A 27833-nucleotide genomic window follows, 5' to 3' on the forward strand; every position below is an offset into this window, starting at 1 on the left:
AATATGGTCAACAAGGCAAAGCGACAGCCTACAGAATGGGAAAAGGTCTTCACCAACCCCACATCTGACAGAGGACTGATATCCAGAATATATAAGGAACTCAAGAAATTAGACATCAAAATGCCCAACAGTCCAATTAAGAAATGGGCTATAGAACTAAACAGAGAATTCTCAACAGAGGAAACTCAAATGGCTGAAAGACATTTAAGGAATTGCTCAACATCCCTAATTATCAGGGAAATGCAAATCAAAACAACTCTGAGATACCACCTTATGCCTGTCAGAATGGCTAAGATCAAAAACACTGAAGACACCTTATGCTGGAGAGGATGTGGAGCTAGGGGAACTCTCCTCCACTGCTGGTGAGAATGCAAGCTTGTACAACCACTTTGGAAATCAATATAGTGCTTTCTTAGAAAATTGGGAATCAATCTCCCCCAAGATCCAGCTATACCACTCTTGGGCATATACCCAAGGAATGCTCAATCATACCACAAGGGCACTTGCTCAGCTATGTTCATATCAGCATTGTTTGTAATAGCCAGAACCTGGAAACAACCTAGATGCCCTTCAACTGAAGGATGGATAAATAAAATGTGGCACATATACACAATGGAATACTACTCAGCAGAGAAAAACAATGACATCATGAGGTTTGCAGGCAAATGGATGGATCTAGAAAAAAATCATTCTGAGTGAGGTAACCCAGACTCAGAAAGACAAATATGTTATGTACTCACTCATAGGAGGATACTAGATGTGGAACAAGGATGACTGGACTGCTACTCACATCACCAATGAGGCTACCTGGAAAACAGGACCCCAAGAAAGACACGGGCATCGCCCAATGATGGAGAAATTGATGAGATATACATGAACAGCCTGGACGTGAGTGGGGGTAATGAAGGGCGAGGATCAAGGGAAAGAAAGCTAGGGGGAGCGGGAGATCGCAGTTGGATCAAGAACAGAGAGGGAGAACAAGACCATGGTAAATGAAGACCACATGAGAATAGGAAGAAGCAAAGTGCTAGAGAGGCCCACAGAAATCCATGACTGCTGGCAATGGTCGAGAGACAGCCCGAACTGACCTATTTTGGTGATAGGATGGCTAAATACCCTAAATGTTGTGCTAGAAACCCTATCCAATGACTGAGGGAACTGGATGCAGAGACCCACGGCCAGGCCCTGGGTGGAGCTCCGGGAGTCCACTTGGCGAGAAAGAGGAGGGTTTATATGAGCAAGAATTGTTGAAACCAAGGTTGGATAAAGCACAGGGACAAATAGCCAAACAAATGGAAACACATGAACTATGAACCAATGGCTGAGGGGCCCCCAACTGGATCAGGCCCTCTGAATGGGTGAGACAGTTGATTAGCTTGATCTGTTTGGGAGGCATCCAGGCAGTGGGACCGGGTCCCGTGCTCAGTGCATGAGTTGGCTGTTTGAAACCCGGGGCTTATGCAGGGACGCTTGGCTCAGCCTGGGAGGAGGGGACTGGACCTGCCTGGACTGAGTCTACCAGGTTGATCTCAATCCTCAGGGGAGTCTTTGCCCTGGAGGAGATGGGAATGGGGGATGGGCTGGGGGGAAGGCAGGGGTGGGGGGGCTGGAGGGGGAGAACAAGGGAATCTGTGGCTGATATGTAGAATTAAATTATATTATAAAATAAAATAAAAATAAATAAATAAATAATGAAAAATCCATGACATAAAATTAGAAAAACAAATTAGCTTTATTTTTTAATAAATATTTTTATTTTATAATTAATTTTACATATCAGCCATGGATTCCCCTGTCCTCCCTCCTCCCACCTCCAGCCCTCCTCCCAATCCATCCCCCATTCCCATCTCCTCCAAGACAAGGTCTCCCCTGGGAATTCAGGCCAGCCTGGTAGATTCAGTTGAGGCAGGTCCAGTCCCCTCCTCCCTGCACCAATTAGCTTTATATCTCTTTCATAACTCATGTCTATTACCAGGAGACTGGATGTAGTCAAATAATCAACAAACTCAAAGATAGGCCATTTAAAATAATCCAAAGGGCCTTCAGCCAGTAACTAACAGAAGCAGATGCAGAGATCTACAGCCAAGCACCAGGCTGAGCTCCAGGAGTCCAGTCAAAAAGAGAGAAGAGGGATTCTGTGAGCAAGGGGCATCAGGATCATGATGGGGAAACCTACAGAGACAACCAAACCAAACTAGTAGGAACTCATGAACTTTAGACCAACAGCTGTGGAGCCTGCATGGGACTGGACTAGGCCCTCTGCATGGGGAGACAGTTGTGTAGCTTGATCTGCTTGGGGGGCCCCCTGGCAGTAGGATCAGGATCCATCGCTGGTGCATGAGCTGGCTTTTTGGAGCCCACTACCTTTGGTGGGACACCTTGCATAGCCTTGAGGCAGGGGGAGGAGCTTAGACCTGCCTCAACTGAATGTGCCAGGCTCTGCTGACTCCCCATGGGAGGCCTTACCTTTTTGGAGGAGGGAATGGGGGGTGAGTTGGGTGGAAGAAGGCCTGGGAGTGCAGGAGGAGGGAAGAGAGGGGAATCTGTGATTGGTATGTAAAATGAATAAAAATTTTCTTAATAAAAAAATCTTTCAAAAAAATTACCAAATGAACAAAAAGAAGACTGGAAAAAAAGAAGAAGAAAAGGGAATCTATTAGATACCATAAGACAAAAACTAGACATTATGGAAATCCTAAAACATAGAAATGAACACAGAAGTAGAAATCATCCATCCTATTTTCAGTTATCTTGTTGTTTAAGGGAATAATAAGAGAAAATTTCTGTAATCTATGGAGAGAAGAGAATATGAATACACATGAAATACAAAGAATGTCAAATAGATTAAATATAAAAACGCTTCATCAAAACAGACTACAATCAAAATCTTTTTTGTTGGTAGTTTGTGGGCGCCCACAACTGACTCAGTTTCCCAGTTTGAATCTGAAGTCTATTCTGAGTCAATAGAGTTCAAGCTTGCTTGCTCCAGGACTGTGAGAAGGTACTGACTAGCCCACAGAGTCTCCTTGAAGGGCGGTGAGAAAGTTCTGTTAGTCCACAGGAAGGAACACTCTATTTAGCTAGATGCAGGCTGCTGATGCCAGCCAGAGGTGCATCAAAATAGAAAATGAAACTGCCTGCTCCTTGGTGCAAGGCAGGATAGATAGTGGTTGAATGCCTGTGCTGTGCATTGTTCTACCTCTGTCCTTCAAAACTGTGTATAAGCTGGCTGTGAAATAAACTTGGGGCATTGACTGGCAGACCTCTCAACTATGTTCTATCTTCTTCATTGTCTCTATAATCCACATGCCTCCACCCAGATACCAAGTCAACATGTTGGCAGGCTCCAACAGTAGTGATGGATGGTTTTATGAGACAGGGACTCACTGTAGGCCAGGATAACCTAGAGCTCACCACCATAGTATTTACCAACAAATTAATGTGATTATTGTGGGGTTTTTTGTTTTTTTTTTTTGGTTTTTCGAGACAGGGTTTCTCTGTGTAGCTTTGCGCCTTTCCTGGAGCTCACTTGGTAGCCCAGGCTGGCCTCGAACTCACAGAGATCCACCTGGCTCTGCCTCCCGAGTGCTGGGATTGATTATTGTGTTTTAATAACTTTCATATTTTATACTTCAATTAAGATTTATATACCACAGTTAGTTGTATTGTAGAATTGTGAATTTGACGATACTCATACTTTATGATGAGTTTCATCCTTTTATATTTTTTCCTCTTTTAATTAGTGTCTTAGTTTGGGTTACTATTACTGTGATGAAACACCATGACCAAAAGCAAGTTGGGGAGGAAAGGGTTTATTTGGTTTGCATTTCCATATCACTGTAGATCATCAAAGGAAGTCAGGGCAGGAACTCAAACAGTACAAGAACCTAGAGGCTGGAACATCATGATGCGGCAGCCATGTACAAGTGCTGCTTACTGACTTGCTCCTGATGGATTGCTCAGCCTGCTTTCTTACAGCATCCAGGACCACCAGTCCAGGGATGGCATCATCCACAATGGGCTGGACCCTCTCCCATCAATCACTAATTAAGAAAACACCTTATATATAGCTGAATCTCATGGAGACATTTTCTCAATTGAGGTTCCCTCCTCTCAAATAACTAGTATCCGCCAAGTTTACATAAAACTAGCCAACACAATTAGCAACTTCTTACTCCAACTTGAGAAACTTTTGTCATTTCTTGTGATACAAGTCTACTGGTGATAAATGCCTACAACTTTGAGTTTGCCTGTAGATATCTCTCCGTCATTTCTAAAGCACAGTTTTTATGATGATATTCTTTCTGGAAGTTTATCTCTTCTTTCAGGACTTTGAATAAGTCATTCTCCTTTTTCTGGCCAGTAAGATTTCTTCTGAGAAATCTGGTGGATCATCTTATGAGAGTTATTTTATGTTACAAGGTTTATTCTCTTATATTGAACTTTAAACCTTTTCCTTTAGCTTTTAAGAATTTGATTGCAAGCAAGATGTGGTGACTCATATCTGTTGTTTCAGCATTCAGGAGATTGAGAATGGAGGACTACAATTTGTTTAAGGCTGCCTGAACCATGTATTAAATTCAATGCTACCTCTTCCTTAAGCGTTTGGTAGAATTAAACAGTGAATCTGTCTGGCCCTAGGCTTTAATTTGTGGAGAGTTTTTAAAATACTGCTTCAAACAATTCACTTCTAAATGAAAAATAGGCAAAGAAAGAAATCAAGTAGGAAATTAAAAGCAGTTTATAGTTAAATTAAAATGAAAACACAACATACCCAAGCCTCTGGGATACAATGATGGCAGTTCTAAGAGGCAAGGTCAAAGCACTGAGTGCCTACACAAAAAAATGTAGAGATTTCCTACTAGCAACTTAGTAGCACACCTGAAAGCTCCAGAACAAAAAGAAAAATAACAACCAAAGAGTATATCGCAAATCATCAATCTCACGGCTGAAATCAATGAAATAGAAACAAAAAGAAAGAAAATAAAGAATCAATGACATAAAGAGTTGTTTCTTTGAGAAAAATCAATAAAATTGGAAAACTCTTAGCCAAATTAGCTAAAAAAAATGGAGAGAAAAGATCCAAATTAATAAAATTAGAGACAAAAAGGGGAAAATTATAACAGACACTAAGGAGAATCATAAGGACATGCCTTAAAAACCTGTATTCCACTAAATTGGAAAACCTAAAAGAAATGGATGAATTTCTTGATATATATGACCTATCAAAGTTAAATCAAGATCAGATAGGCAACTTAAATAGACTCTTAAAGCCTTGTAAAATATAAAAAGTAATTAAAAGTTTCCCAACCTCCCCCAAAAATGCCCAGGGCCAGGTGGATTCAGAGCATAACTCTATGAGACCTTCAAAGAAGTAATGCCAGTATTTGTCAAATTATTCCACAAAATAAAAACAAAGGGAACACTGCCCAATTAGTGTTATGTGGCCACAATTACCCTGGTAACCAATCTACATAAAGACCCAACAAAGAAAGAAAATTACAGACCAATATCCCTTATGAATGCAGATGCAAAATTTCCCATAAATTATTTGAAAACATATAAGTAATAAAAACAGCACTTTGTTTATAAGGCATAAAAACTTTTGTTTATAAGGCATAAAAACAGACACTTTGATCAATGGAATTGAAGATCCAGATATAAGTTCACACATCTATGGACACCTGACTTTTTACAAAGAAGCCAAAATACATGCAGGAGGAAAAAAACAGCATCTTCTACAAATGATGCTGTTCAAACTGGATGGTTGCATGTAGACAAATGCAAATAGATCCTTATTTATCATTCCACACAAAACTCAATTCCAAATGGATTGAAAACTTCAACATAAAACCAGATACCCTCAATCTATCTGAGAGAAAAGAAATTGGGGAATAGACTTGAACTCGTTGGCATAGGAAAAGACTTTCTAAACAGAATACTGATAACACAGCCACTAAACCAAAAGGGCCTCATGAAAGTGAAAAGTTTCTATATGGCAAAGGACACTATCATTTGGGCAATGTGGCAAGCTACAGAATGGGTAAGGGTCTTTACCAATCATACATCCAATAGAGGCCTAGTGTTTAAACTATATAATTAAAAAGACTGGATATCAAGAAAATAAATAATCCAATTTTAAAATGGGATAAAAAAAACTAAGCAGAGAGTTCTCAAAGATGAAACACAAATGGCTGAGAAACAAGTGTTCAACATCCTTAGTTGTCTTAGTTAGGATCTCTATTACTGTGAAGAGACACCATGACCACAGCAGCTCTTATAAAGGAAAATATTTCACGGAAGTGGCTTACAGTTCAGAGGTTTAGTCAATTATTGATTGTCATGGCAGAAAGTATGGTAGCATGCAGGTAGTAATGGTGCTGAGGTAGCTGAGATTCTACATCTGGATCCACAGGTACCAGGAAGGGACAGTGAGCCAATGGGCCTGGCTTGAGCTTCTGAAATCTCAAAGCCCAACCCCAAGTGACATACTTCCTCCAACAAGGCCACACCTCCAATAATGTCACTCCCTATGAGTCTATGAGGGCCATTTTCATTCAAACCAACACATTAGTCATCATGGAAATGTAAATCCAAACTACTTTAAGATTTCATCTTATGCCAGTCAGAATGGCCAAGATCAATAAAAAAAAAAAATGACAGCTCATGCTAATGAGGATGTGAAGAAAGAAGGACACTTATTCAATGCTGGTGCAAGTCCAAACTTGTACAGTCACTATGGAAATCAGTATGGTAGTTCATCAGAAAGCTGGGAATAGATCTACCTTAAGATCCAGCTATATCACTCTTGAAAATAAACCCAAAAGGATGCTATATCTACAACATACTTTACTCATCCATGTTCATTCTGCTCTAGTCACAAAACACAGAAACTGGAAACAGCCTAGATGCCCATCAATAAATGAATAGATAATGAAAATGTGGTACATTTACACAGTGGAATATTATTCAGCTCTTAAAAACAAAATTATGAAATTTGCAGGTAAATGGATGAAGCTAGAAAAAAATCATCCTGAGTGAGTAACTCAAACACAAAAAGACAAATATTGTATGTTTTATCTTACAAGTGGATTGCCTTAGTTAGCGTTTCTGTTGCTATGAAGAGACACCATGACCACAGCTTATAAAGGAAAACAGTTAACTGAGGCTGGCTTACAACTCAGAGGTTTAGTCCATTATTGTCACGGCAGGAAACATGGTGAAGGCAGGCAGACATGGTGCTGGAGAGGGGCTAAGAGTTCTACATCTGGATCCTCAGGCAGCAGGAAGGAAGAATGAGCTAGTTTGAGTTTCTGAAGCCTCAAAGCCTACCCTCCCCCATCCCCCAGTGACACACTTCCACTAACAAGGCCACATCTACTCCAACAAGGTCACACCTCTTAATAGTGCCACTCCCTATGAGCCTATGGGGGCCATTCTCATTCAAACCACCACATTCCACTCCCCTGGCCCCCATAGACTTGTAGCCACATCATAATTCAAAAATGCATGCAGTCCAACTTCAAAAATCCCAGAGTCTATAAAAGTCTCAGTACTGTTTAAAAGTCTCTTCTGATACTCATGGAAATCTCTTAACTGTAATCCCCTGTAAGATCAAAATCAAAAAGCAGATCACATACTTCCAACATACAATGGCACAGGATGCACATTGCCCTTCCAAAAGGGAGGAAGGAAGCATAGTGAGGAAATACTGGACCAAAGAAAGATAGAAAACCAGCTGGGCAAAATCCAAATTCTGCATCTCTATGTCTGATGACACAGTGCTCTTCAGATCTCCAACACACTTCTTTCTCTTAAGCTGGTTCCACTCCCTGTTAGCAGCTCTCCTCAGCAGGTATCCCACTGTTTTGGCATCTCCAACATTTTGGGGTCTCCAAGGCAATCTAGACTTCACCTTCACAGCTTCATGCAATGGCCTCTCTAGGCCTCCATGCAGGGAAACTCCTGACACATGCCTGGACTCAACAGCTTTCATTAGTTACAGAGGGAGATTCCATAACCTCTTTCTTGTCTCCTTGACTCTAAATTCAGAACCACATGGCTGAAGCTGCCAAATTCTGCGGTTGCTGGGACTGAAACATAGCTTTCTCATTAAATTACATCTTTACCTGTTTTCTGTTTTCAATGGTTTCCTTCACTGGCTAAGCTTGGCTGCCCTGGAACTCACTCTGTAGACCAGGCTGACCTTAAACTCAGAGATCCATCAGCCTCTGCCTTCTGAGTGCTAGGATTAAAGGTGTGTGCAACCACACCTGGCCCTAAGCTTTTCTTTAATTCCTTTTCACATTTCTTTAATTCCTTTTCACAAGATGGAAGCTTAGCTTGGTAGGGTCTGGCTCTGAGGTCACCACTCCCTTTATTCCACTTAGCATCAGGATTTTCTTTAATCTCTTTATACTTCCTGATGCTCCTTTTCTCCTCCAACTGTACATTTTGTATTTTTCCTTGCTTAGCTTGCTACATTTCATTACAGATCTGCATAAGAGAGACCACTAATAGCCATGTGACACAGTCAATACTAGGCTATCTGGAAATCTCTGCCAGCACCATTAGTCCAAAATTCTTTAATTTAGTCTCAGACAGATTTTTTTGGATAAGGACAGAAAGCAGCCACATTCTTCACCAAAATATCACAAGAATAATCTCTATGCCACATATTAATATTCTTCTCCTCTGAAACCTCTTGAGCCAGCCTCCCACAGTTCAAATCACCCTCATGACCACTGTCTTCCATGTTCCTATCAGTATGGTCCATTCAGGCTCATAAAGTGTCCAATCACTTTTCTAGTTCAAAGTTCCAAAGTGTTCCATATTCCTCCAAATAAAAGCATAGTCTGGCCTATCACAGTAGTATTCCAGTCCCTGCTACCAACTTCTGTCTTAGTTAGGGTTTCTATTGCTGTGAAGAGACACTATGATCACAGCAACTCTTATAAGGAAAGAACTTAATTGGGGGGGGGCTGGCTTACAGATCATCATGGCATGGAGCATGGCAACACAGGGTGCTGGAGAAGGAGCTAAGTTCTACATTTGGATCCTCAGGCAGCAGGAAGGAAGAATGAGCCTCTGGGCATAGGTTTATCTTCTGAAATCTCAAAACCTACCCCCCTGGTGACACACTTCCTCCAACAAGGCCATATATCCTAATAGTGCCACTCCCTATGAGCCTATGGGGGCCATTTTCATTCAAATTATCACATGGATGTTAGCTTTTAAGCTTTTGATATACATGTGACAATCCACATAACCACAGAGGTTAGATAACAAGTAAGAGACTAGTAGAGAGAGGAAGATCTCCCAAGGCAAGGAAAATAGAATATAAAATTATGAAGAGTCAGTGGGAGAACTAAATGGGGAGGGAGATGGAAGAGAAGGGTAAGGGAGGGAATACAGGGAGAGACAACTAATACTAAGGATCATTTTAGAGATCATTTGAAACCTACTACTGTAGAAGTTTCCTAAAATTACATATACTATAAAATTATATATATCATAAAATTATATACATTATAAAAATGTATGTGTGCTATGGGATGTCTTTCTGTATGCTGTGAATATATGTTGCTCTGATTGGTTGATAAATAAAGCTGTTTGGCCTAAGCCAAGGCAGCTTAGAGGCAGGCAGGAAATCCAGGCAAAGAGACAAGAAGAAGAAAGGCAGAGAGGAAAGAGAAGCTACGAGCCACCACCAGGAGAAACAAGATGTGAAAATACCGGTAAGCCACGGCCATGTGGCAACTTATAGATCAACAGAAATGGGTTGTTATAACAGCTAGCTAGCGAGAATCCTGCCATAGGCCATACAATTGATAATTAATATTAAACCTCTGAATGATATTTTATAAGTGGCTGTGGGACCTTGGTGCCAGGTGGGACAGGAGAAACCTTTAGGCTACATATGTGTTATAAAATTATATATTATAAAATATTATATATATATACACATATATGTATGTGTGTATATATATATGAAATCTAAATGGAGTCACTAAGACAATGCCTCAATTAGACATCTTATGCCGACAAGTGAAACTTCTAGTGCCAAGAATAGGTTATATCTACTTGAGTCACTGGCCAAAGGAATTCCATGGAAGCCCATAAACAACTCAGGCCATTTCCAAGGCTATTGGTTACTCTCCACAAACTGATGGATGACATGGGCCTATTGCTGAAGACAACACTTACATATCTCACTGAACTGGTGCCTAACTAGAAAAGACCAAGTCCAGAATTGCAGGCAGAAGTTTTCCTGTGCCTTGCAGCCACTCGAGCTCAAGTAATCACACAGAGGCTTATAGCAATTACAAATTGTTTGGCCTATGGCTCAGGCTTCTTGCTAGCTAGCTCTTACAACTTAACTCAACCAATTCCTATTAATTTATATTTTGCCATGTGGCTTCGTGGCTTTACCTGTTTCTCACATCTTGCTTCTCCTAGCAGCAGCTTGAATCATCTCCCCCTGAATCTACCTTTTTTTCTCTCTCTATCCGTCTTGGACTTCCCACCTGGCTCCATCCTACCTTGCCATAGGCCAATTATTTATTAACCAATGAGAGCAACACATATTCGCAGCCTACAGAAAGACATCCCACAGCACAGAATAGTATAAAGCTTTTGTCAGCTATACTTCAGACAAGAGATTAAATTTCTAGAATATATTTTTAAAGGCTGAAAAATTAAACACCAAAAACCAAATCTTTCAATCAATAAATGACCTAATAACACACAGACAGTCCTCAAAAGAAGAAATACAACTGGCCAATAAATGTTTTTAGAAGTATTCAACACCCCTTAGTCATCAAGGATTCCATCTCATCTCAGTCAGAGTAACTAACACAATAAAACAAATGACAACAAACACTAGAAAGGATGTTGGAAAAGAGGAACCCTTACTCACTGTTCAATGGGAGTATAAATTAGTACAGCAGGAATAGAAGTTAGTATGGAGGTTTCTCAAAATAATTAAATAGAAATAGCACATGACCCAATTATCCTGCTCCTGAGAAAGTACTCAAAATCATGGACATTCATGTTTATTGCTATGCTATTCACAAGACTTTAAAAAATGGGGGCCAGCAAGAAGGTTCAGTGGGTTAAGGCACCTGTCACCAATCTTGCTGACCTAAATCCAATCCCTGAACTTACTCTGGGTTGTCCTCTGACCTCCACATGCACATGGTGGCATGTGGAACACACACACAATAATTGTGAATTTAAAAAATGGAATAAGCCTAGATGTCAATCAACAGATGGACAGATAAAGAAAATGGGGTACCTATATACAATGGAATTTTATTCATACATCAAGAAAAATGAAATCATGACATTTGCAGGAAAATAGAACTAGCAATTCTTTTTTTAAAAACTGTCTGTTCTTTTTTATTTTTTTTCTTTTTATATCCCAACCAAAGCTTTCCTCCCTCCCCTCTTCCCAGGCCCCCAACCTCCTTTATTCCCACCTCCCAACTCATCCACTCATCCTCCACTGATTCTCTTCAGATACAGGCAGGCATCCCATGGGTATCAGGCAGCCATGTTATAGCAAGGTAACTGCCTGCTCTAGTAAAAGCTGAGTCAACTTCATTACAGAAGTCGCAATGTGCCATAGCATTGGGGATGCAGATAAAAGCACAAAGCTTAATGTATTTGACTCTGCCATAAATAGATGACCTCAGAAATTGTAACTAAAATAATTTATGTTTCAGAATGTGTGTTTATATCAGCATTATTTGTAATAGCAAGAACCAGGAAACAACCTAGATGTTCCTCAACTAAAGAATGGATGAAGAAAATGTGGCACATATACACAATGGAGTACTACTCAGCAGTAAAAAAAACAATGACATCATGAAATTTGCAGGCAAATGGATGGAACTAGAAAATATCATCTTGAGTGAGGTAACCCAGACTCAGAAAGATAAACATAGTATGTACTCACTCATAAGTGGATACTAAATGGGAGGGAAGGGATGGCCAGACTGCAACCCACAACTCCAGAGAGGCTGGCTAACAGGAAGGACCCTAGGAGGGACACATGGATGATCCAGTGAAGGAGAAGTGGATGAGATCTACATGAGTGGACTGGGGGTGGGATGCACAACTAGAAATTCTTATATCAAGTAAAACAATCCAAACATAGAAAGAAAAATGCTGCATGATTTCTTTCATATGTGAATCCTATGCTTTAATATATATATGTAAGTATGTTAACATATGATATATGTGTATTATGAAGATAGAAAGGAGACTATGAGATGAAGGAAAAGATCTTGTGAGAAAAAATACACTGCATGTGCCATGAAAGTAGACAGGGAACTATTGAAGGAATGAAGGGGACCAATAGGAAGAGGACAGGGGATGAGGAAGGAGTATGGCGAAGAAGATCAACAAGAACAAAGAACATATGAAAGTTCAACAATGAAACCCATTACCTTGTATGCTAATTTTAAAAACTAATTAAGGACTGAAGAGATGACACAGATGATAAAATGCTTACCACATAACAATAAAGACCTGAGTTTGGATCCCCAGAACCCACATATGAAGCCAGGCATAGCAGTACAAATCTGTAATCATAACACTGGAGGAGTAGAGACATCTGACATCAACCTCTGGCCTCCATATGCCTGTACATGTACCCACAAATACACACACATGGAGATACACACATAAAAAATAAATAAAGCAAAATAAAATCAAAAGCACATTTTAAAGTATCATAGAAAACAAAGAAAGTTATTATATAATGCTTAAGTGTCAATTGATTGGGAAGACATAAAAACTGTAAATATATATGCACCATAAATGGGGTACCTAAACATATAAAATAAATACTAAAGGTTCAAAGGGGTTAAAAAGATTGCAATATAATAATAGAAAAACATCAATATCCTACTTTCCCAATCAGTATATCTCCCAGACAGAAAATTAATAGGGAAACTTTAGACTTGATAAGCATTTTGTATCAAGTGGATCCAAACAATACAAAACATTCCACCCACCCTAAAACAAAGGAATTCATATTCTTAAGTTCTCATGGAATATTCCCTAGTATACATATGTTAAGGCACAAAATAAGCCTTACTAAATTTAAAGTTGAAATCACATCAAGTATCCTTTCTGTTCACGATGATATGAAACTAGAAATTACTATCAAGAGGAATTTCAGAAAAATTGCAAAGAGATGGAAATTAACCATGCTCCTGAATAGTCAATGAAGAAAATGAAAGAGAAATTTCAAAGGTTTTGAGATGGGGCTGGGGAAGATTGTTTAGTGGATAAAGTGCTTGCCACACAAGCAAGAAGACTGGAGTTTGGATCCCTGAAACCCACATAAGTGCCAGGCAGATTTGAGAGCGCACATATAATTTAGGTGCTTTAAAAAGCAGAGACTGGATCATCAGAACAAGCTGGAAAGCTAGACTAGTCTAGTCCTATCTGCAAGCACTCGGCTCAATTGAGAAATCTTGCTTCAATAAATAAGGTGGAGAACAGTCAAGGAAAATACCAAATGTCAATCTTAGGTAGCCTCCACATATGCACACCTACACATGCAGACCACATGTACATACACATACAAAAACATTATGAGACAAAGAAAAATGGAAATCAAACATGCCAAAATGTACAGGCTAAAGAAAGCAGTTCCAAAGCACATATATAATCTCAGAACTCAGGAGGAAGGCTGAGATAGAAATATTACTAGTTCAAGGCAGGCTTTGGCTACATAATAAATAAGACCTATTTCAAAAGAAGAAAGTAATCATTTGCCAGGCATGGTGGTATATACCTGTAACCCTGGTACTTGACAGGCTGAAGAAGGAAGACCTCACATTTGAGACCATTCTAAACTACATAGTGAGTTCTATGAAAGGTCAGTCTCCCCTAGAAAAAGTTCCTAAATCAAAGTTGGCAGAAGGAAGGAAATAAAGAAGATGAGGGTAGAAGTAAATGAAACTGAGGCTACAAAAATAATTTAAAAGACCAATAAAGAGTTGGTTTGTCAAAAATATACAAATCAATATACTTTTACCTAAACTTCGAAAAAATAAGAGAACACCCAAATCATAAAATAAGAAATGAAAGAATGGACATTACAACTGTTACCACAAAAATAAAATGCATCATGAGACCATTCTGAACAATTACATACCAACAAGTTGCACAGTCTATAAGAAATGGTTAGCTCTTCAACATATTCAAATCCACCTGCATTGAATTGTAATAAAAAGGAAATGTAAACACAGTAAGGAGACTGGATCAGTGATTTAAAAAAAAAGTGTTCCATCAATGAAAAACTCAGAATATTATGGCTTCACTGCTCAACCTTGACAAAAACTTTTAAAGGAATAAAATACTGCTCAAACTCTTTCAAAAACTAAAAAAAGATGAAATGCAGCTAAACTCTTTTTATAAGGCTAGTATTACCCTGATACCAAAACCAGACAAGGAAATAAAAATTTAAGAAGAGGAGGTAAAAGAGAAGGGAAAGAGGAAGAGGAAAAAAAGAAAAAATAGAAGGAGATTATTGCAGGTCAATAAACTTGATACACATGAATACAAAGAAAATGAAATTAGTATTGAAAAAAATAGAGAACTCCTATGTTCACAATAACCAAGACATGGAAACAACTCAACTCTATTGACAAGTGAATGGATAAAGAAAATGTCAAACCCTGCCTGGGCTCAGTGTGCTGGGCTCTGGTGACTCCCCATGGGAGACCTCGATTTGGGGGATGTGGGGATGCGGGGTAGCTTGGGAAAGAGGGCTGAGGGGTGGGAGAAGGGAGGAGGGGAGATCTGTGGATAGTATGTGGAGTGAGTAGAAAATTTCTTAATAAAGAAAAATGAAAGAAAAAATTTAAAACAAGAAAATATCAAACAATATATATGATAGGATGTAAAAAAAAAAAAGGAAATTTTCTCATTTGCCATAACACTGATGAACGTGGAGGCCATTATATTAAGTAAAATAATCCAAACACTGAGAGATGAATACTGCAAGTTCTCACATAGATGTAGATTTGAAAAGAGTAAAATTTAAAGAAACGAATAACTGAATGATAGAGTTATCAGGGGATGTGAGAGATATGGGGAGATATTGTTCAGAGGGTATGATGTTTCAGTTATGCAGGATGACTAGGTTCTCCAGATTTCATTTACAGCTTGGTGACTAAGTATTAATAAATTACATTTTATATGTGAAATTTGTTGAGAGACAACCTTCAATGTTCTCACCAGGAAAGGGGAGATAACAATATGAGTAGATAGATTTGCTAACTAGCTGGGTCACTGTGAAATTTTCACAATATCATGTATATGTAAAATATGAACTGATTTTGATAAATTATCATTTGAATAAAAATGATTGTTTTGAAAAGTGGGCAGAGCAAGATGACAGCTGAGTATGGTCTTCCAGCAACTGTCTTACTCAGACACGATTTCAGTGATTGTTAATGCACCAAACTCATCTTCAGAAGATCTAAAGAAGTCAGGCAAGTACCCATGGACAGACTTTCTGGAAAAGCCCTACTGTCAACAATAAACATGCAAAACCACTCATCTATCAAGCTGCTATTCAGGCCAGCATTGCTTGTGATTTGTTGCAGTGGTCTTGGGCAGATGTCCAACACTGAAGTAGGCAGCTTTCTTGATGCTATATTTGTTTTGGCAGGCTGTGGGTGTCGTACATGACATTATTGTGGTATTAGTCACATGCATGACATAGAAGGCTGATGCTGATCCTGATCTCTTGACAGAGAAAGGTAAAATCCTGCATTGCCCAAACCAAATCCCTATGACTATGAACAAGGCATCTAATCTACTCTGAGCAAGAGGAAGAGGTTGGGGGATTTGTTGAACTAACCTTGTGGAGTTATATGATTTATGCTGAATAACACACCAATTACAGATTTGGGACAAACTTGGACTTGGATTGCACTCCAATACTGTTAGTGATAACACACCAACATCAGGAAATTTGTACATAGCATATCTAGTGCTAAAAGAGTAAAAGTTACCATAAACTCAGAGGCAATAAAGAGACTGCTTAGAATTTCTGGAAAACATGCACACAAAGTCAGTTTACATAATTTCAAAGCTCAGATGATGCTACACAAATATCAAATGTTTCCAGGAAACCAAGATCCTACCTAAGGGTTAAGATAATACACTAAAATCTGACTAGATAATAACTAGTATGTACAGACTCTAGGATGAATAATTTAAAACAGATGCTTTAAGGAAATTCACTGAGCTTCAAAAGAAAGGAAGGAAGGAAGGAGAAAGAGAGAGAAAGAGAGAAAGAAAGAGAAAGAAAGAAAGAAGGAAGGAAGTAAGGAAGGAAGGAAGGAAGGAAGGAAGGAAGGAAGGAAGGAAGGAAAGAAAAAAAGAAAGCCAGCCCACAATTCTGGTGGAAGTTCCCTGTTCCATCAAAGGTCATGCAGGCAGCCAGAATCCCAAATAAGCCTCCTCCCTTGGACTACCATCACTCCCTCAGCGCCTTCCCAGTCTATGTCTCCAGGTAGGCTGCCCCCACAAACCACCCCCACTCTCTCAGTGCCCATCCACCCTATCTCCAAATGTCCCTACCCTCCTTGTCATAGTATCCCACCCTCCAGCTCCTATGGAGGCCCCTGCTTGACCAGAGGCCATGCCAGACGCTAGAACTCCAGGTAGTCCACTCACCTGTGCACTGTCCCCACTCAGTGCCTGTCCAACTACCCCAAATCGCCCAACCCCTCCCTATCACCATATCTCGGCCACCAACTCCAGCCAAGGACCCCCGGCTGGACCAGAGGCCACTCCAGTCACCAGAACTCCAACCCCCTGCTCAACCAGAGGTCACCGCAGCCATCAGAAATCCAGCCCCCAAATCGGGTGGGGACTACAGGCCACTCAACAGAAACCAAGGAACAAAAACACCCATACAACAAAAACAAACTCAGAAATTGGCACCTATACATATAATCAACCCAAACCCAAATGCCTAGACACTAGTGTAAGGACACAATCAACAACAGTCAGCACAATATGTTACCACCAGAGCCTAGTTATACTACTACAGCAAGCCCTGAATATTCCAACATAGATGAAGCACAGAAAATGACTGTAAAACCGTTATGAAGATGATGGAAGTCCTTGAAGAGCAAATAAATGAATCCCTTAAAGAAAGTGAGGAAAAGACAAACAAAAAAAATGGAGGAAATGAATAAATCCATTAAAGAAAGCCAAGGAAAAACTAACAAACAGCTGAAGGAAACAAATAAAATTATAGTGGATTGAACAGGGATGGCCCCCATAGACTCATGTGTTTGAATGCTTGGACCATAGGGAGTGGCACTATTAGGAGGTGTGGCCTTGTTGGAGGAAGTGTGTCACTGTGGAGGCAGGCTTTAAAGTCTTATAGGTTCAAGCTATATCCAGTGTGGGAGACAATCTCCTTCTGCTGCCTGCAGATCAAGACGTAGAACTCTCAGCACCTTCTGCAGCACCATGTCTGCCTGCACATCGCCTGCTTCCCACCATGATGATAATGGACTAAATCTCTGAAATTGTAAGCCAGCCCCAATGAACTGTTTTCCTTTATAAGAGTTGCCGTGGTCATGGTGTCTCTTCACAGCAATAGAAACCCCAAGACACTGTCCAAGACCTGAAAATGGAAATAGAAGCAATAAAGAAAACACAGACTGAGGGGATTCTAGAAATAGAAAATCTAGGTAAGTGAACAGGAATGTCAGACGCAAGCATCACCAACAGAATACAAAAGATGGAAGAGAAAATCTCAGACGTTGAAGATATAATAGAAGAAATGGATACATTGATCAAAGAAAATATTAAATCTAAAAACTTCCTGACACAAAATATCCAGGAAATCTGGGACACTATGAAAAGACCAAACATAAGAATAATAGGAATAGAAGGAGAAGATTCCCAGCTCAAGGGCCTAGAAAATATTTTCAACAAAATCATAGAAGGAAATTTTCCTAACCTAAAGAAGGACATGCCTATAGCCGGGCGTTGGTGGCGCAAGCCTTTAATCCTAGCACTCGGGAGGCAGAGCCAGGTGGATCTCTGTGAGTTCGAGGCCAGCCTGGGCTACCAAGTGAGCTCCAGGAAAGGCACAAAGCTACGCAGAGAAACCCTGTCTCGAAAAACCAAAAAAAAAAAAAAAAAAAAAAAAGGACATGCCTATAAAGGTACAAGAAGTTTACAGAACATCAAATAGATCGGACCAGATAGAAAGTCCCCTTGCCACATAATAATCAAAACACTAAACACAGAGAACAAAGAAAGAATAGTAAAAGCTGCAAGGGAAAAAGGCCAGGTAACATAGAAAGGCAGACCTATTAGAATTATACCTGACTTCTCAATGGAGACTCTAAAAGCCAGAAGGACCTGAACAGATGTCTTGAAGACTCTAAGAGACCACAGATGCCAGCCCAGACTACTATACCCAGCAAAAAATTCAATCACCATAGATGGAGAAAACAAGATAACCCATGATAAAGTCGAATTTAAACAGTATCTATCTACAAATCCACCCCTACAGAAGGTACTAGAAGGAAAACTCCAACCCAAAGAGGTTAACTACATCCATAAAAATATAGGCAATAAATAATCACACACCAGCAAAACCAAAAGAAGGGAAGTGTGTGCATGCGAACACACACACACAACAACAACAAAATAAAAGGAATTAGCAATCATTAGTAATTGATACCTCTCAATATTGATGTACTCAACTCCCCAATAAAAAGACACAGACTAACAGAATGGATTTGAAAATAGGGTCCCATCCTTCTGCTGCATACAAGAAACACACCTCAACATCAAAATACACATTTACCTTAGAGTAAAGGGTTGGAAAAAGTGTTTCCAAGCAAATGGACTTAATAAATAAGCTGCTGTAGCCATTCTAAAATCTAACAAAATAGACTTCAAACCAAAATTAATCAGAAGAGATAGGGAAGGATACTTCATACTCATCAAAGGAAAAATCCACCAATATGATCTTTCAATTCTTAACATCTATTCTCCAAACACAAGGGTGCCCAGGTTTGTAAAGGAAACACTACTAAAGCTTAAATCACACATCAATCCCCACACATTATAAGGGAGACTTCAATACCCCACTCTCACCAATGGACAGGTCTTCCAGACATAAACTAAACAAAGAAAGAAACAAAGAAACAGAAACAAAGAGAAAGAGGGGGGAAAGGGAGAGAGGGAGGGAGGGAGGGAGAGAGAGAGGAGGGAGGGAGGGAGGGTGGGAAAAGAAAAAAACAGAAGTAATCAAATAATCTGAAAGGGAAATCACCTAGGAGACACACCCAAGCCTGCCTATGAGGGTGTTTCTGGAGAGAATTAACAGGATAGACCTACATTCAAAATGGGTGGAACCTGCAGTGGGTGGCCCAGATATAAAGGGGTCCAAGGAAGAATCTGTGTGTGCACCTTCCATCTCTTCTTCCTGATCTGGCTGCTGCTCAGACACGCCCTCACATCAGACTCCAGCTTCTTCCGCCATCCAGCATGCACTCAATCCCAGCAACATGAGAGAGCTTTCAGGCTTTCAACAACAGATTGGGGCTGTGAAGGCATTCAGCTTCTTGGACTCAGCAGCTCCTGGGATCTCTGTCTCTCCAGTGTGCAGACTACTACTGTTTGACTACACAACCCCTATCTTTTAAGCTAACCTAATAAATCCCCTTTCTTTATAATATATAGTATACTGTTGATTCTGTTCCTCTAGAGAACTGTTGAGGAATACTTGATCACACTGTGAACCCCGAGTTTGCATTTGCATTAATTAAATAAAATTAACCTTGGGTCAGTAGGCTGAGTTAGCAACTTGTTGAGAGAAAGTAATCAGAGAGCATTTGGAAGGGACAGAGGGATACACAGGAAGTAGTAGGGAGGGATTTTGAATGGTGACACTTTTTTTGTTTTGGTGGAGAGGAAGGACTTACTTTTTGGGAGATGCCAGCAAGGAGAGAAGGTTAGCTAGGTGCTACTCAACCCCTCTGAGCTAGCAGGTTTTCACCCCAGTCTTTGAATCTCAAGTCTTATTTATAAACAGAGAATAGAGATCTAGTTAAAGCTACCTTTAGCAGCAGCAATAGGGAACCGGTCAGTGCCTGCAGCAACAGAATTCCCACCAGTTTGCGGCCTCAGTGGGCCAGGGAAGCAAGCTGGTAATTGCGGAGGAGTCGCAATTGCTGGCTAAAATAGCAGTAGATTAAGATGCAGTCACTGTGCTGAAGATAAAACAACAGAGAACCATGCCTAATAAAGATGTCATTACTAGGAGTGGTTCCTGAGAAACAGAATTGCTAAGGATAAATTTCTCTAATGGGTTTGGTGGTTTCTAGAGCTTGCTTTCTAATCTGACTAAACCAAAAAACTGTTAAAGACTTTCCTAGTACTATGGAGAACACAGATAATCCTTGGGGTAAATTGTTTAAAGATCTATGCACTATAAATATATTTGATATCCTATTTACTACTTATGGGGAACAAAAAATTTATTGTCTCTATGTGTGAGGCTTTTGAACATTTCAGGCAATACACACAAGGCATTTTGTTTGGAAGGAAAAAGGACCAGATATATAGTTATATACTGATTTTTTTGGTGGTAGCCAATGATTTTACTTAGATGGCAAGTGGTTAGAAAATGAGTGGGGGTGGCTGGAGAGATGGCCCAGCGGTTAAGAGCACTGGCTGTTCTTCCTGAGAACCCAAGTGCAATTCCCAGAACCCACATGGCAGCTCACAACTCTCTGTAACTCCAGTTACAGGGGACCCAACACCCTCACACAGACAAAACACCAATGCACTTAATTTTTTTTAAAAATTAAGTTTTAAAATAAAAAAAGAAAATGAGTGAGGAAAATATTTGGGGAATGGGTGTGTGGATGTACTTCTCCAAATAGACAAAAGATGTAAAGATATGTACATGTCATTTGAATACTCACCAAAAGGTGACTGCAGCAGAGCAATAATCAAGTAGATAGGATGACCCAATCTATAGCTAGCATTCAATCTCTTTCCCTGGCAATTCCTGACACTGTTCAATGGGCCCATGAACAAAGTGGCAATTTCAGAAGGAATGAGGTTATACACAAGCTTAACAACATGTACTTCTCACCGAGGCTGACCTACCTATAGCTGAAGCTGAGTACTAAATCTGTTAACAGCAGCGACCAAAACAAAGCCTCCAATATGACACCATTCTCCAGGGTAACAAAGTAGTGGTTTGATGGTAGGTTGGTGACATTTGGTGGTAGGACTGCTTCCTTTATGGAAAGGACAGTACTTTGTCCTTACCAGAATAGATTTTTAGTCTAGTTTCCTTTCCTGACTATAATGCTCCAGCAATACTACCACCTATGGACTTATCCACCATCATAGTATTCCACAAAGCATCTCTCTGATCAATGAATTCATTTTACAACCAAAGATGTGCAGCTGTGGGCTCATGTTCATGGAATTCAGAGGTTTATCGTGTTCAGAGTCATAGCAATGCACCCAGATTGAAAAAAAGAGTGAAATGACAGTCCAAAGTAGATAACAATATCCAGGAAGACTAGGGCCAGGTTCTCCAGGGGGCTGTATATGTCCTGAATCATTATCCAACATACAGTACTATTCCTCCATGGCCAGGATTCCTAGGCCCAGAAATCAATGGGTGGAAGTGGAAATGGTACCTTTCACTATCCCGCTAGTAAAATTTGACACTCCTATTCTTGCAACCTCATGCTTTTCTGGGCTAAAATCTTTGTTGCAAAGTGGGGAGTGGTTCTGCCAAAGAGGCCCAACCACCATTCTACTGAACTAGGAACTAGGATTACCCCAGGTCTTTGGGCTCCTCGTGCCCTTGAGTCAACTGGCTAAGAAAAGATTGACAGTTTTAGCAGGGGCGATTGATCTAGAACACCACAAAAGAGGTAAGGGAGATTATGTCTGAAGTTCTGGAAATCCTCAAAGCATCTCTTGGTGTTCTGTGATCATGTCCTGTGATTAAGGGCAACAGAAATCTTTAACCATCTGTGGTGGTTTGAAAGAAAATGGCCCCCAAAGGGAGTGACACTATTAGGAGGTGTGGCCTTGTTGGAGTAGGTTTGGCTTTGTTGGAGGAAGTGTGTCACTGTGGAAGCAGGCTTTGAGGTGTCATATATGCTCAAGCCTCACCCAATGTTGCCTTCTGATCAAGATGTAGCCAGCACCATGTCTGCCTGCACACCATCATACTCCCAGCCACCATGCTCCCTGCCATGATGATAAGAAACTAAACCTCTGAAACTGTAAGCTGCCACCTTAATTAAATGTTTTCCTTTATAAGATTTGCCATGGTCATGGTGTCTCTTCACAGCAATAGAGACCCTAAGACACAACTCAACTGATGCAAAATGATATATGGTATATATATCTTCAGGAATGGAGATGTGGGTCACCATTCCAGGCAATGAACCAAGACCTACTGAGATACTTACTGAAGAGAGAGGGAAAAGAGAATGGATAGTAGAAGGTAGTTATAAATACCAGATAAGGCCACATGACTAGCTACCAAAATGAGGGTTGTATTTTCCATGAGTGTTTCATCCTCTTTTGTTAAAAAATGTTTGTACATACACACACATATATATGTTCATGTATATATATGTATTAAGCAGACATTTGTGAGTTTTCTCTTCTCTCTTTTAAAGTCAAGATGGCATTTCTTATGTAATAATACTTTTATTGTTCATTTTGATATTGTAATTTAATTACATAATTTCTCCCTTCCCTTTCCTCCTTCCAAATACCCCATACACCCTTCCCCAATCTCCTTCAAATTCATGGCCTCTTTTTCATTTTTATTGCATATATGCATACATATTTATATATACACATATATTCCTAAATATGATCTGTTGAGTTCATATAATGTTACTTCTATGTACATTTTCAGGGATGACCACTTGGCATCTTTACCATTTGTCCTAGTTACTTTTCCACTGGTATGATGAAACACTATGACCAAGAAAACTTATAAATGAAAGTACTTAATTTGGCTTATGATTTTATAAGGTTAGAGTCTAAGATAGTAGAGAAAAGGAAGAGCTAAGAACTCACATGTTGATCCACAAACACAAGTTAGAGAGAGAGTATCTGGAATCTCAAGAGTCTTTTGAAACCTCAAAGCCCACCCCCAGTGGCACACCTCCTAATCCTTCCCAAACAGTTATACAAACTAGAGACCAAGTATTAAAATATATGACTCTATGGGGGCTGTGGTGGTTTGAATGAGAATCACCCCCATAAGCTCATATATTTGAATGTTTGGTTCCCAGTTGGGGAACTATTTAGGAAGGATTAGTAGGTGTGGCCTTGGAGGTGTGTCACTGGGGGTTGGCTTTGAGGTTTTAATGGCTCATGTCTGTCTCTCTCTGTCTGTTTCTGTGTCTCTGTCTCTCTCTGTCTCTCTGTCTCTCTGTCTCTCTCTCTCTCTCTCTCTTTCTCTCTCACTCTCTCTCTCTCTCACCTTCACCCCATCTCAGTCTCGGTTTTCATCTCTGCCTCAATCACCACCTCAATCTGTCTCCTGCCTGCAGATCAGGATGTAAGTCTTCAACTACTGTTCCCACACTGTGCCTGCCTTCTGCCATGCTCCCCACCATGATGATCATAGATTAACCCTTTGAAACTGTTAGCAGGCCCCCAATTAAATATTTTTTTTCATAAGCTACCTTGGTCATAGTGTCTCTTCACAGAAATAGAACATTAACTAAGGTGGGGGCTATTCTCATTCAAACCACCACATCATTCAATATAACATCAATAATATCAGTAGTTAAGTGTTATTAAACCTATATTGCCATGTTTAAGTTATAGGATATTAAGAAACTAGTCATCCCTTAAGGGGATTTTTCATCTATTCTGGGAGTAGAATAGTGTATCTTCAGTTGGATGTGAGATGATTATATCATATGAGGTAAAATTATTACCATGCTATTGTCTTCATTCGGAAATCAAACATTACATAAAAATAGATGGTTGGGTATTAAGTTGGCATGGGGTAGACTTGTGATGGCTAATTTTGGTTTTTAACCTGACTGGATCTGCCTCTATCTGGGGCTGGGCAAGCATTTCCAGGAAAGAATAATTGAAGGAAGAATAGTCGTCCTGAGAGTGGGTTGCACATTCTGGCTAAAGCACAGATAGTGATGAGGCCCTGGAAAAAAAGCACTGCTGCTGGCCTCCCTGCCTCTGCTTCTTGCTAGTGAGTGCATCTAACTCAGCTGCTGCAGCAATTCTTTGATGACATCACAATCCACCTTCTTCAGGGTCCACTGTGAACTGAAGGCTAGTGACTCGCTCAGGAATCTTCAATGCCTTTGACACCAGATTAAACTGCTGAGGCACCTAGCTTCAGGGAATGAACAGCAACCAGGTTCTTTGCCTCTCCAATGTGCAGAGACATTATTGGTTATAAGTCATTATAATAAATTCCCTTTGTAACATATATACTTTCTATCAGTTCCATTCTTCTAGAGAATTCTGAATAACACATGTTAAAGAAGCAAATAAATTTGGCATGTTGGCTTTTGAAGTCAGAAAAATTTAAATGAAAGAAGTACTACACAGTAAATATTAACTTGCCTCTATCATAATATCCCTGAATTTTCATTTTTTTTACATTACCTAAGCCAGAATGAACTCTCTTTCCATTTATTCTGCTTGCCTGTTTCTACTCCAAGGTTGTAACAGAGTACATGAAGATATTCTGTCTGTAATATAAAACATAAATAGGTAAATAGATAAACAAATAAATAGATTCATTATTTTCTTCAAGTTAATATATATTTATAAATATATATTTATAATTTTATAAATTATGTGTGTATGTTTTCAGAGTCTTAAAAACAAGCCAGGAGTGGTAGCACATACCTTTCACCTCAGCATTCAGGAGGTAAATGCAGACAGATTTCTATGAGTTTGAGGCCCACCTGGTCTCCATATAAGTTCCAGGCCAGCCAAGGCCACATAAATAACCATCATTATCAAAAATTCTCAATTTATATAAAAGAGAGATAGAACGTCTTCAAGTTGGGACTTTATTTATATATGGAAAATATTACAACCAATTACTAATAGAACTTGAAAGTCCCTTTGTAACGGCCAATAAGAAATCAGATACCAGAAAATAGTAAGATTTCCCATGCTCATTGGTAGAATTAATATTGTGCTAATAACCATCCCAAAAGCAATTTACAGATTCAGCTTAATCCCATCAAAAGTTCAACACAATTCTTCATAGCAATTTTTAAAGTAATCCTAAATTTCATATAGAAACACAAAAATAACCAGGATAGCCAGAACAATCCTGAGCAATCAAATAACTGGTTTCCATGGTTTAAGTTATACTACAGAACAACAGTAATTAAAGAAACAGTGTGGTAGTGACATAAAACAGCCACACTGGGTAATGGACTAGAATTAAGGACATGCATACACAGCCACCTGATTTTTGACAAAGAGGCCAAAGATACACACTCCAGAAAAGACAAAACCTTAAACAAATGGTGCTGGTCAAACTAAATAGTTATGTGTAAAAGAATGAAACTAGATCCTTAGCTCTCAATCTGAATAAAACTCAACTCTAAAGTGGATCAAATACATCAATATAAGATCTGATACCCTAACCGGACAGAAGAGAAAATAGGAAATGTTTCAATTTATACACACACAAAAATGACTTTCTCAAAAGGACCCTGATAGCACAAGTATTGAGACTAACAATTGACAAAGGGAACCTCACAAAACTAAAATCCCTCTGTATACAAAGACATCATTTGAATTAAGAGGAAGCCTAGAGAATGGCAAGAAATCCTAACCAACTGCACATCCGACAGAGGGTTAGTGTCTAGAATATATAAAGAACTAAAAGAAGCCGGGCGGTGGTGGCGCACGCCTTTAATCCCAGCACTCGGGAGGCAGAGCCAGGCGGATCTCTGTGAGTTCGAGGCCAGCCTGGGCTACCAAGTGAGTTCCAGGAAAGGCGCAAAGCTACACAGAGAAACCCTGTCTCGATAAACCAAAAAAAAAAAAAAAAAAAAAAAAAGAACTAAAAGAAAAACTAAACATCAAGAAAATAAATAACCCGATTAAAAATTGGGTCAAAGAACTAAAAGAAAATTCTCAAAAGATGAATGGTAAATGCCTTAGAAACACATTTTTTGAATGTTCAATATCTTTAATCATCAGAGAAATGCAAATCAAAACTACTTTGAGATTTCCTCTTACCCCAGTCAGAATGGCTAAGATTAAAAAAAAAAAGACAATAAATGCTGGTGTGGATGTGAGGAAAGGGAAATAATGATTACACAGATGGTGGGTGTGCAAACTGGTTGCAGCTACTATAGAAATCAGTGAGGTGGTTGCTCAAAATGCTAGAAATAGATCTACCATATCGTCCAGCTATACTACTCTTGGACATAAACCTAAAGGACTCTATGTCCTACTATAGAGATATCTGCTCATGCATGTGCATTGCTTTCTATTTGTAATAGCTAGGAAATGGAAACAGCCTTGATATCTATGAACTGGTGAGAGGAAAATGAAAATGTAATATGGGTAACAAAAATGTGATACATTTACACAATGGAATGTGACTCAGTTGTTAAGAAAAGTAAAACTATACAATATGCAATTAAATGGCTGGAGCTGGAAACAATCATCCTGGGTGAGGTAACCCAGACCAAAGAAGACAAACATTATATGTTTTCTATCACATGTGGATGCCAGCTTTGAATATTTAGATAGGTGTTTCATTTAGAATACTATAGAGGTCAAGGAACTAGTAACAGGCCATAGAGTTGGGGAGGGCTTTGAAAGGAAGAGAGAGAGACTGCAGTTACATAAAGGGGCAAAGGGAGTAAGTGAATAGGAAGGGTTAAATGAGGTAGGAGTTGGAAGGACAGAATAGAGGAGGGAATATGAGGAGGAATAACTAATTCTAATGGCCTTCTGAAAAAGTCATATGGAAACCTATTACTATAGAAACTTCCTAAAAATATAAACATACATATACATAAATTTAAAAGTTTAAGTGAAGTTACCCTTTAATGGTAAGACAATGCCCCTATTAGACACCATAGACTACAAATTAAAAAGCCCTTCTTTTGGAGTTGTTGGCCAATGGGATACCATAGACCACCAAACATTACGGCCTATTGCCATTGTTCTTGGTTACCCTCCAGAACTTGATGGTAAGGCCCTAGCCTATTGCTAAAGATATCACATACTTGAATCAAAGACATGGAGAAATAAGCTGACACTGACCTGGAAGATTAAACCCTACTGGCTAGCTTTCATAATATTGGAAGGCTATGAATACTATTGGGGGAAAATGTCATCAATCTTTTTTTTAAGATTTATTTATTTATTATGTATACAGTGAGTGTTCAGCCTGCAGGCCAGAAGAGGGCACCAGATCTCATTGTAAATGGTTGTCAGCCACCATGTGGTTGCTGGGAATTGAACTCAGGACCTCTGGAAGAACAGCCACTGCTCTTAACCTCTGAGCCATCTCTCCAGTCATCATCAATCTTACCTGGCTGTGACCCCTGCAAACTACAGTAACAACTGGCCTGAAAATATGCCAACTGGTTAACTAGTGTCCTAAATGTTATGGGCATAACCAACCACTTTTTCATTGAATTTAAGGCTAACTCCACAATATTAAACTCATACCTGGCACTGTTATCAGTGTCTTAGGGGGATGACTGCTACTACTACATTGCTAAATGGACACGGTATTAAACTGACTC

General features: G+C 39.5%; 1 protein-coding gene across 1 annotated transcript in view; it reads right to left on the reverse strand.

The window, feature by feature from the left end:
• The window catches only part of Tex11 (testis expressed 11), a 387858-nt gene that overhangs the window by 305200 nt on the left and 54825 nt on the right, over positions 1 to 27833 (reverse strand). The window contains 1 exon segment of the mRNA XM_037199204.1: positions 24706 to 24791. Coding sequence (XP_037055099.1) covers positions 24706 to 24791 — 86 coding nt within the window.

The sequence above is a fragment of the Peromyscus leucopus genome, chromosome X, assembly GCF_004664715.2.
Source record: "Peromyscus leucopus breed LL Stock chromosome X, UCI_PerLeu_2.1, whole genome shotgun sequence".
NCBI lineage: Eukaryota > Metazoa > Chordata > Mammalia > Rodentia > Cricetidae > Peromyscus > Peromyscus leucopus.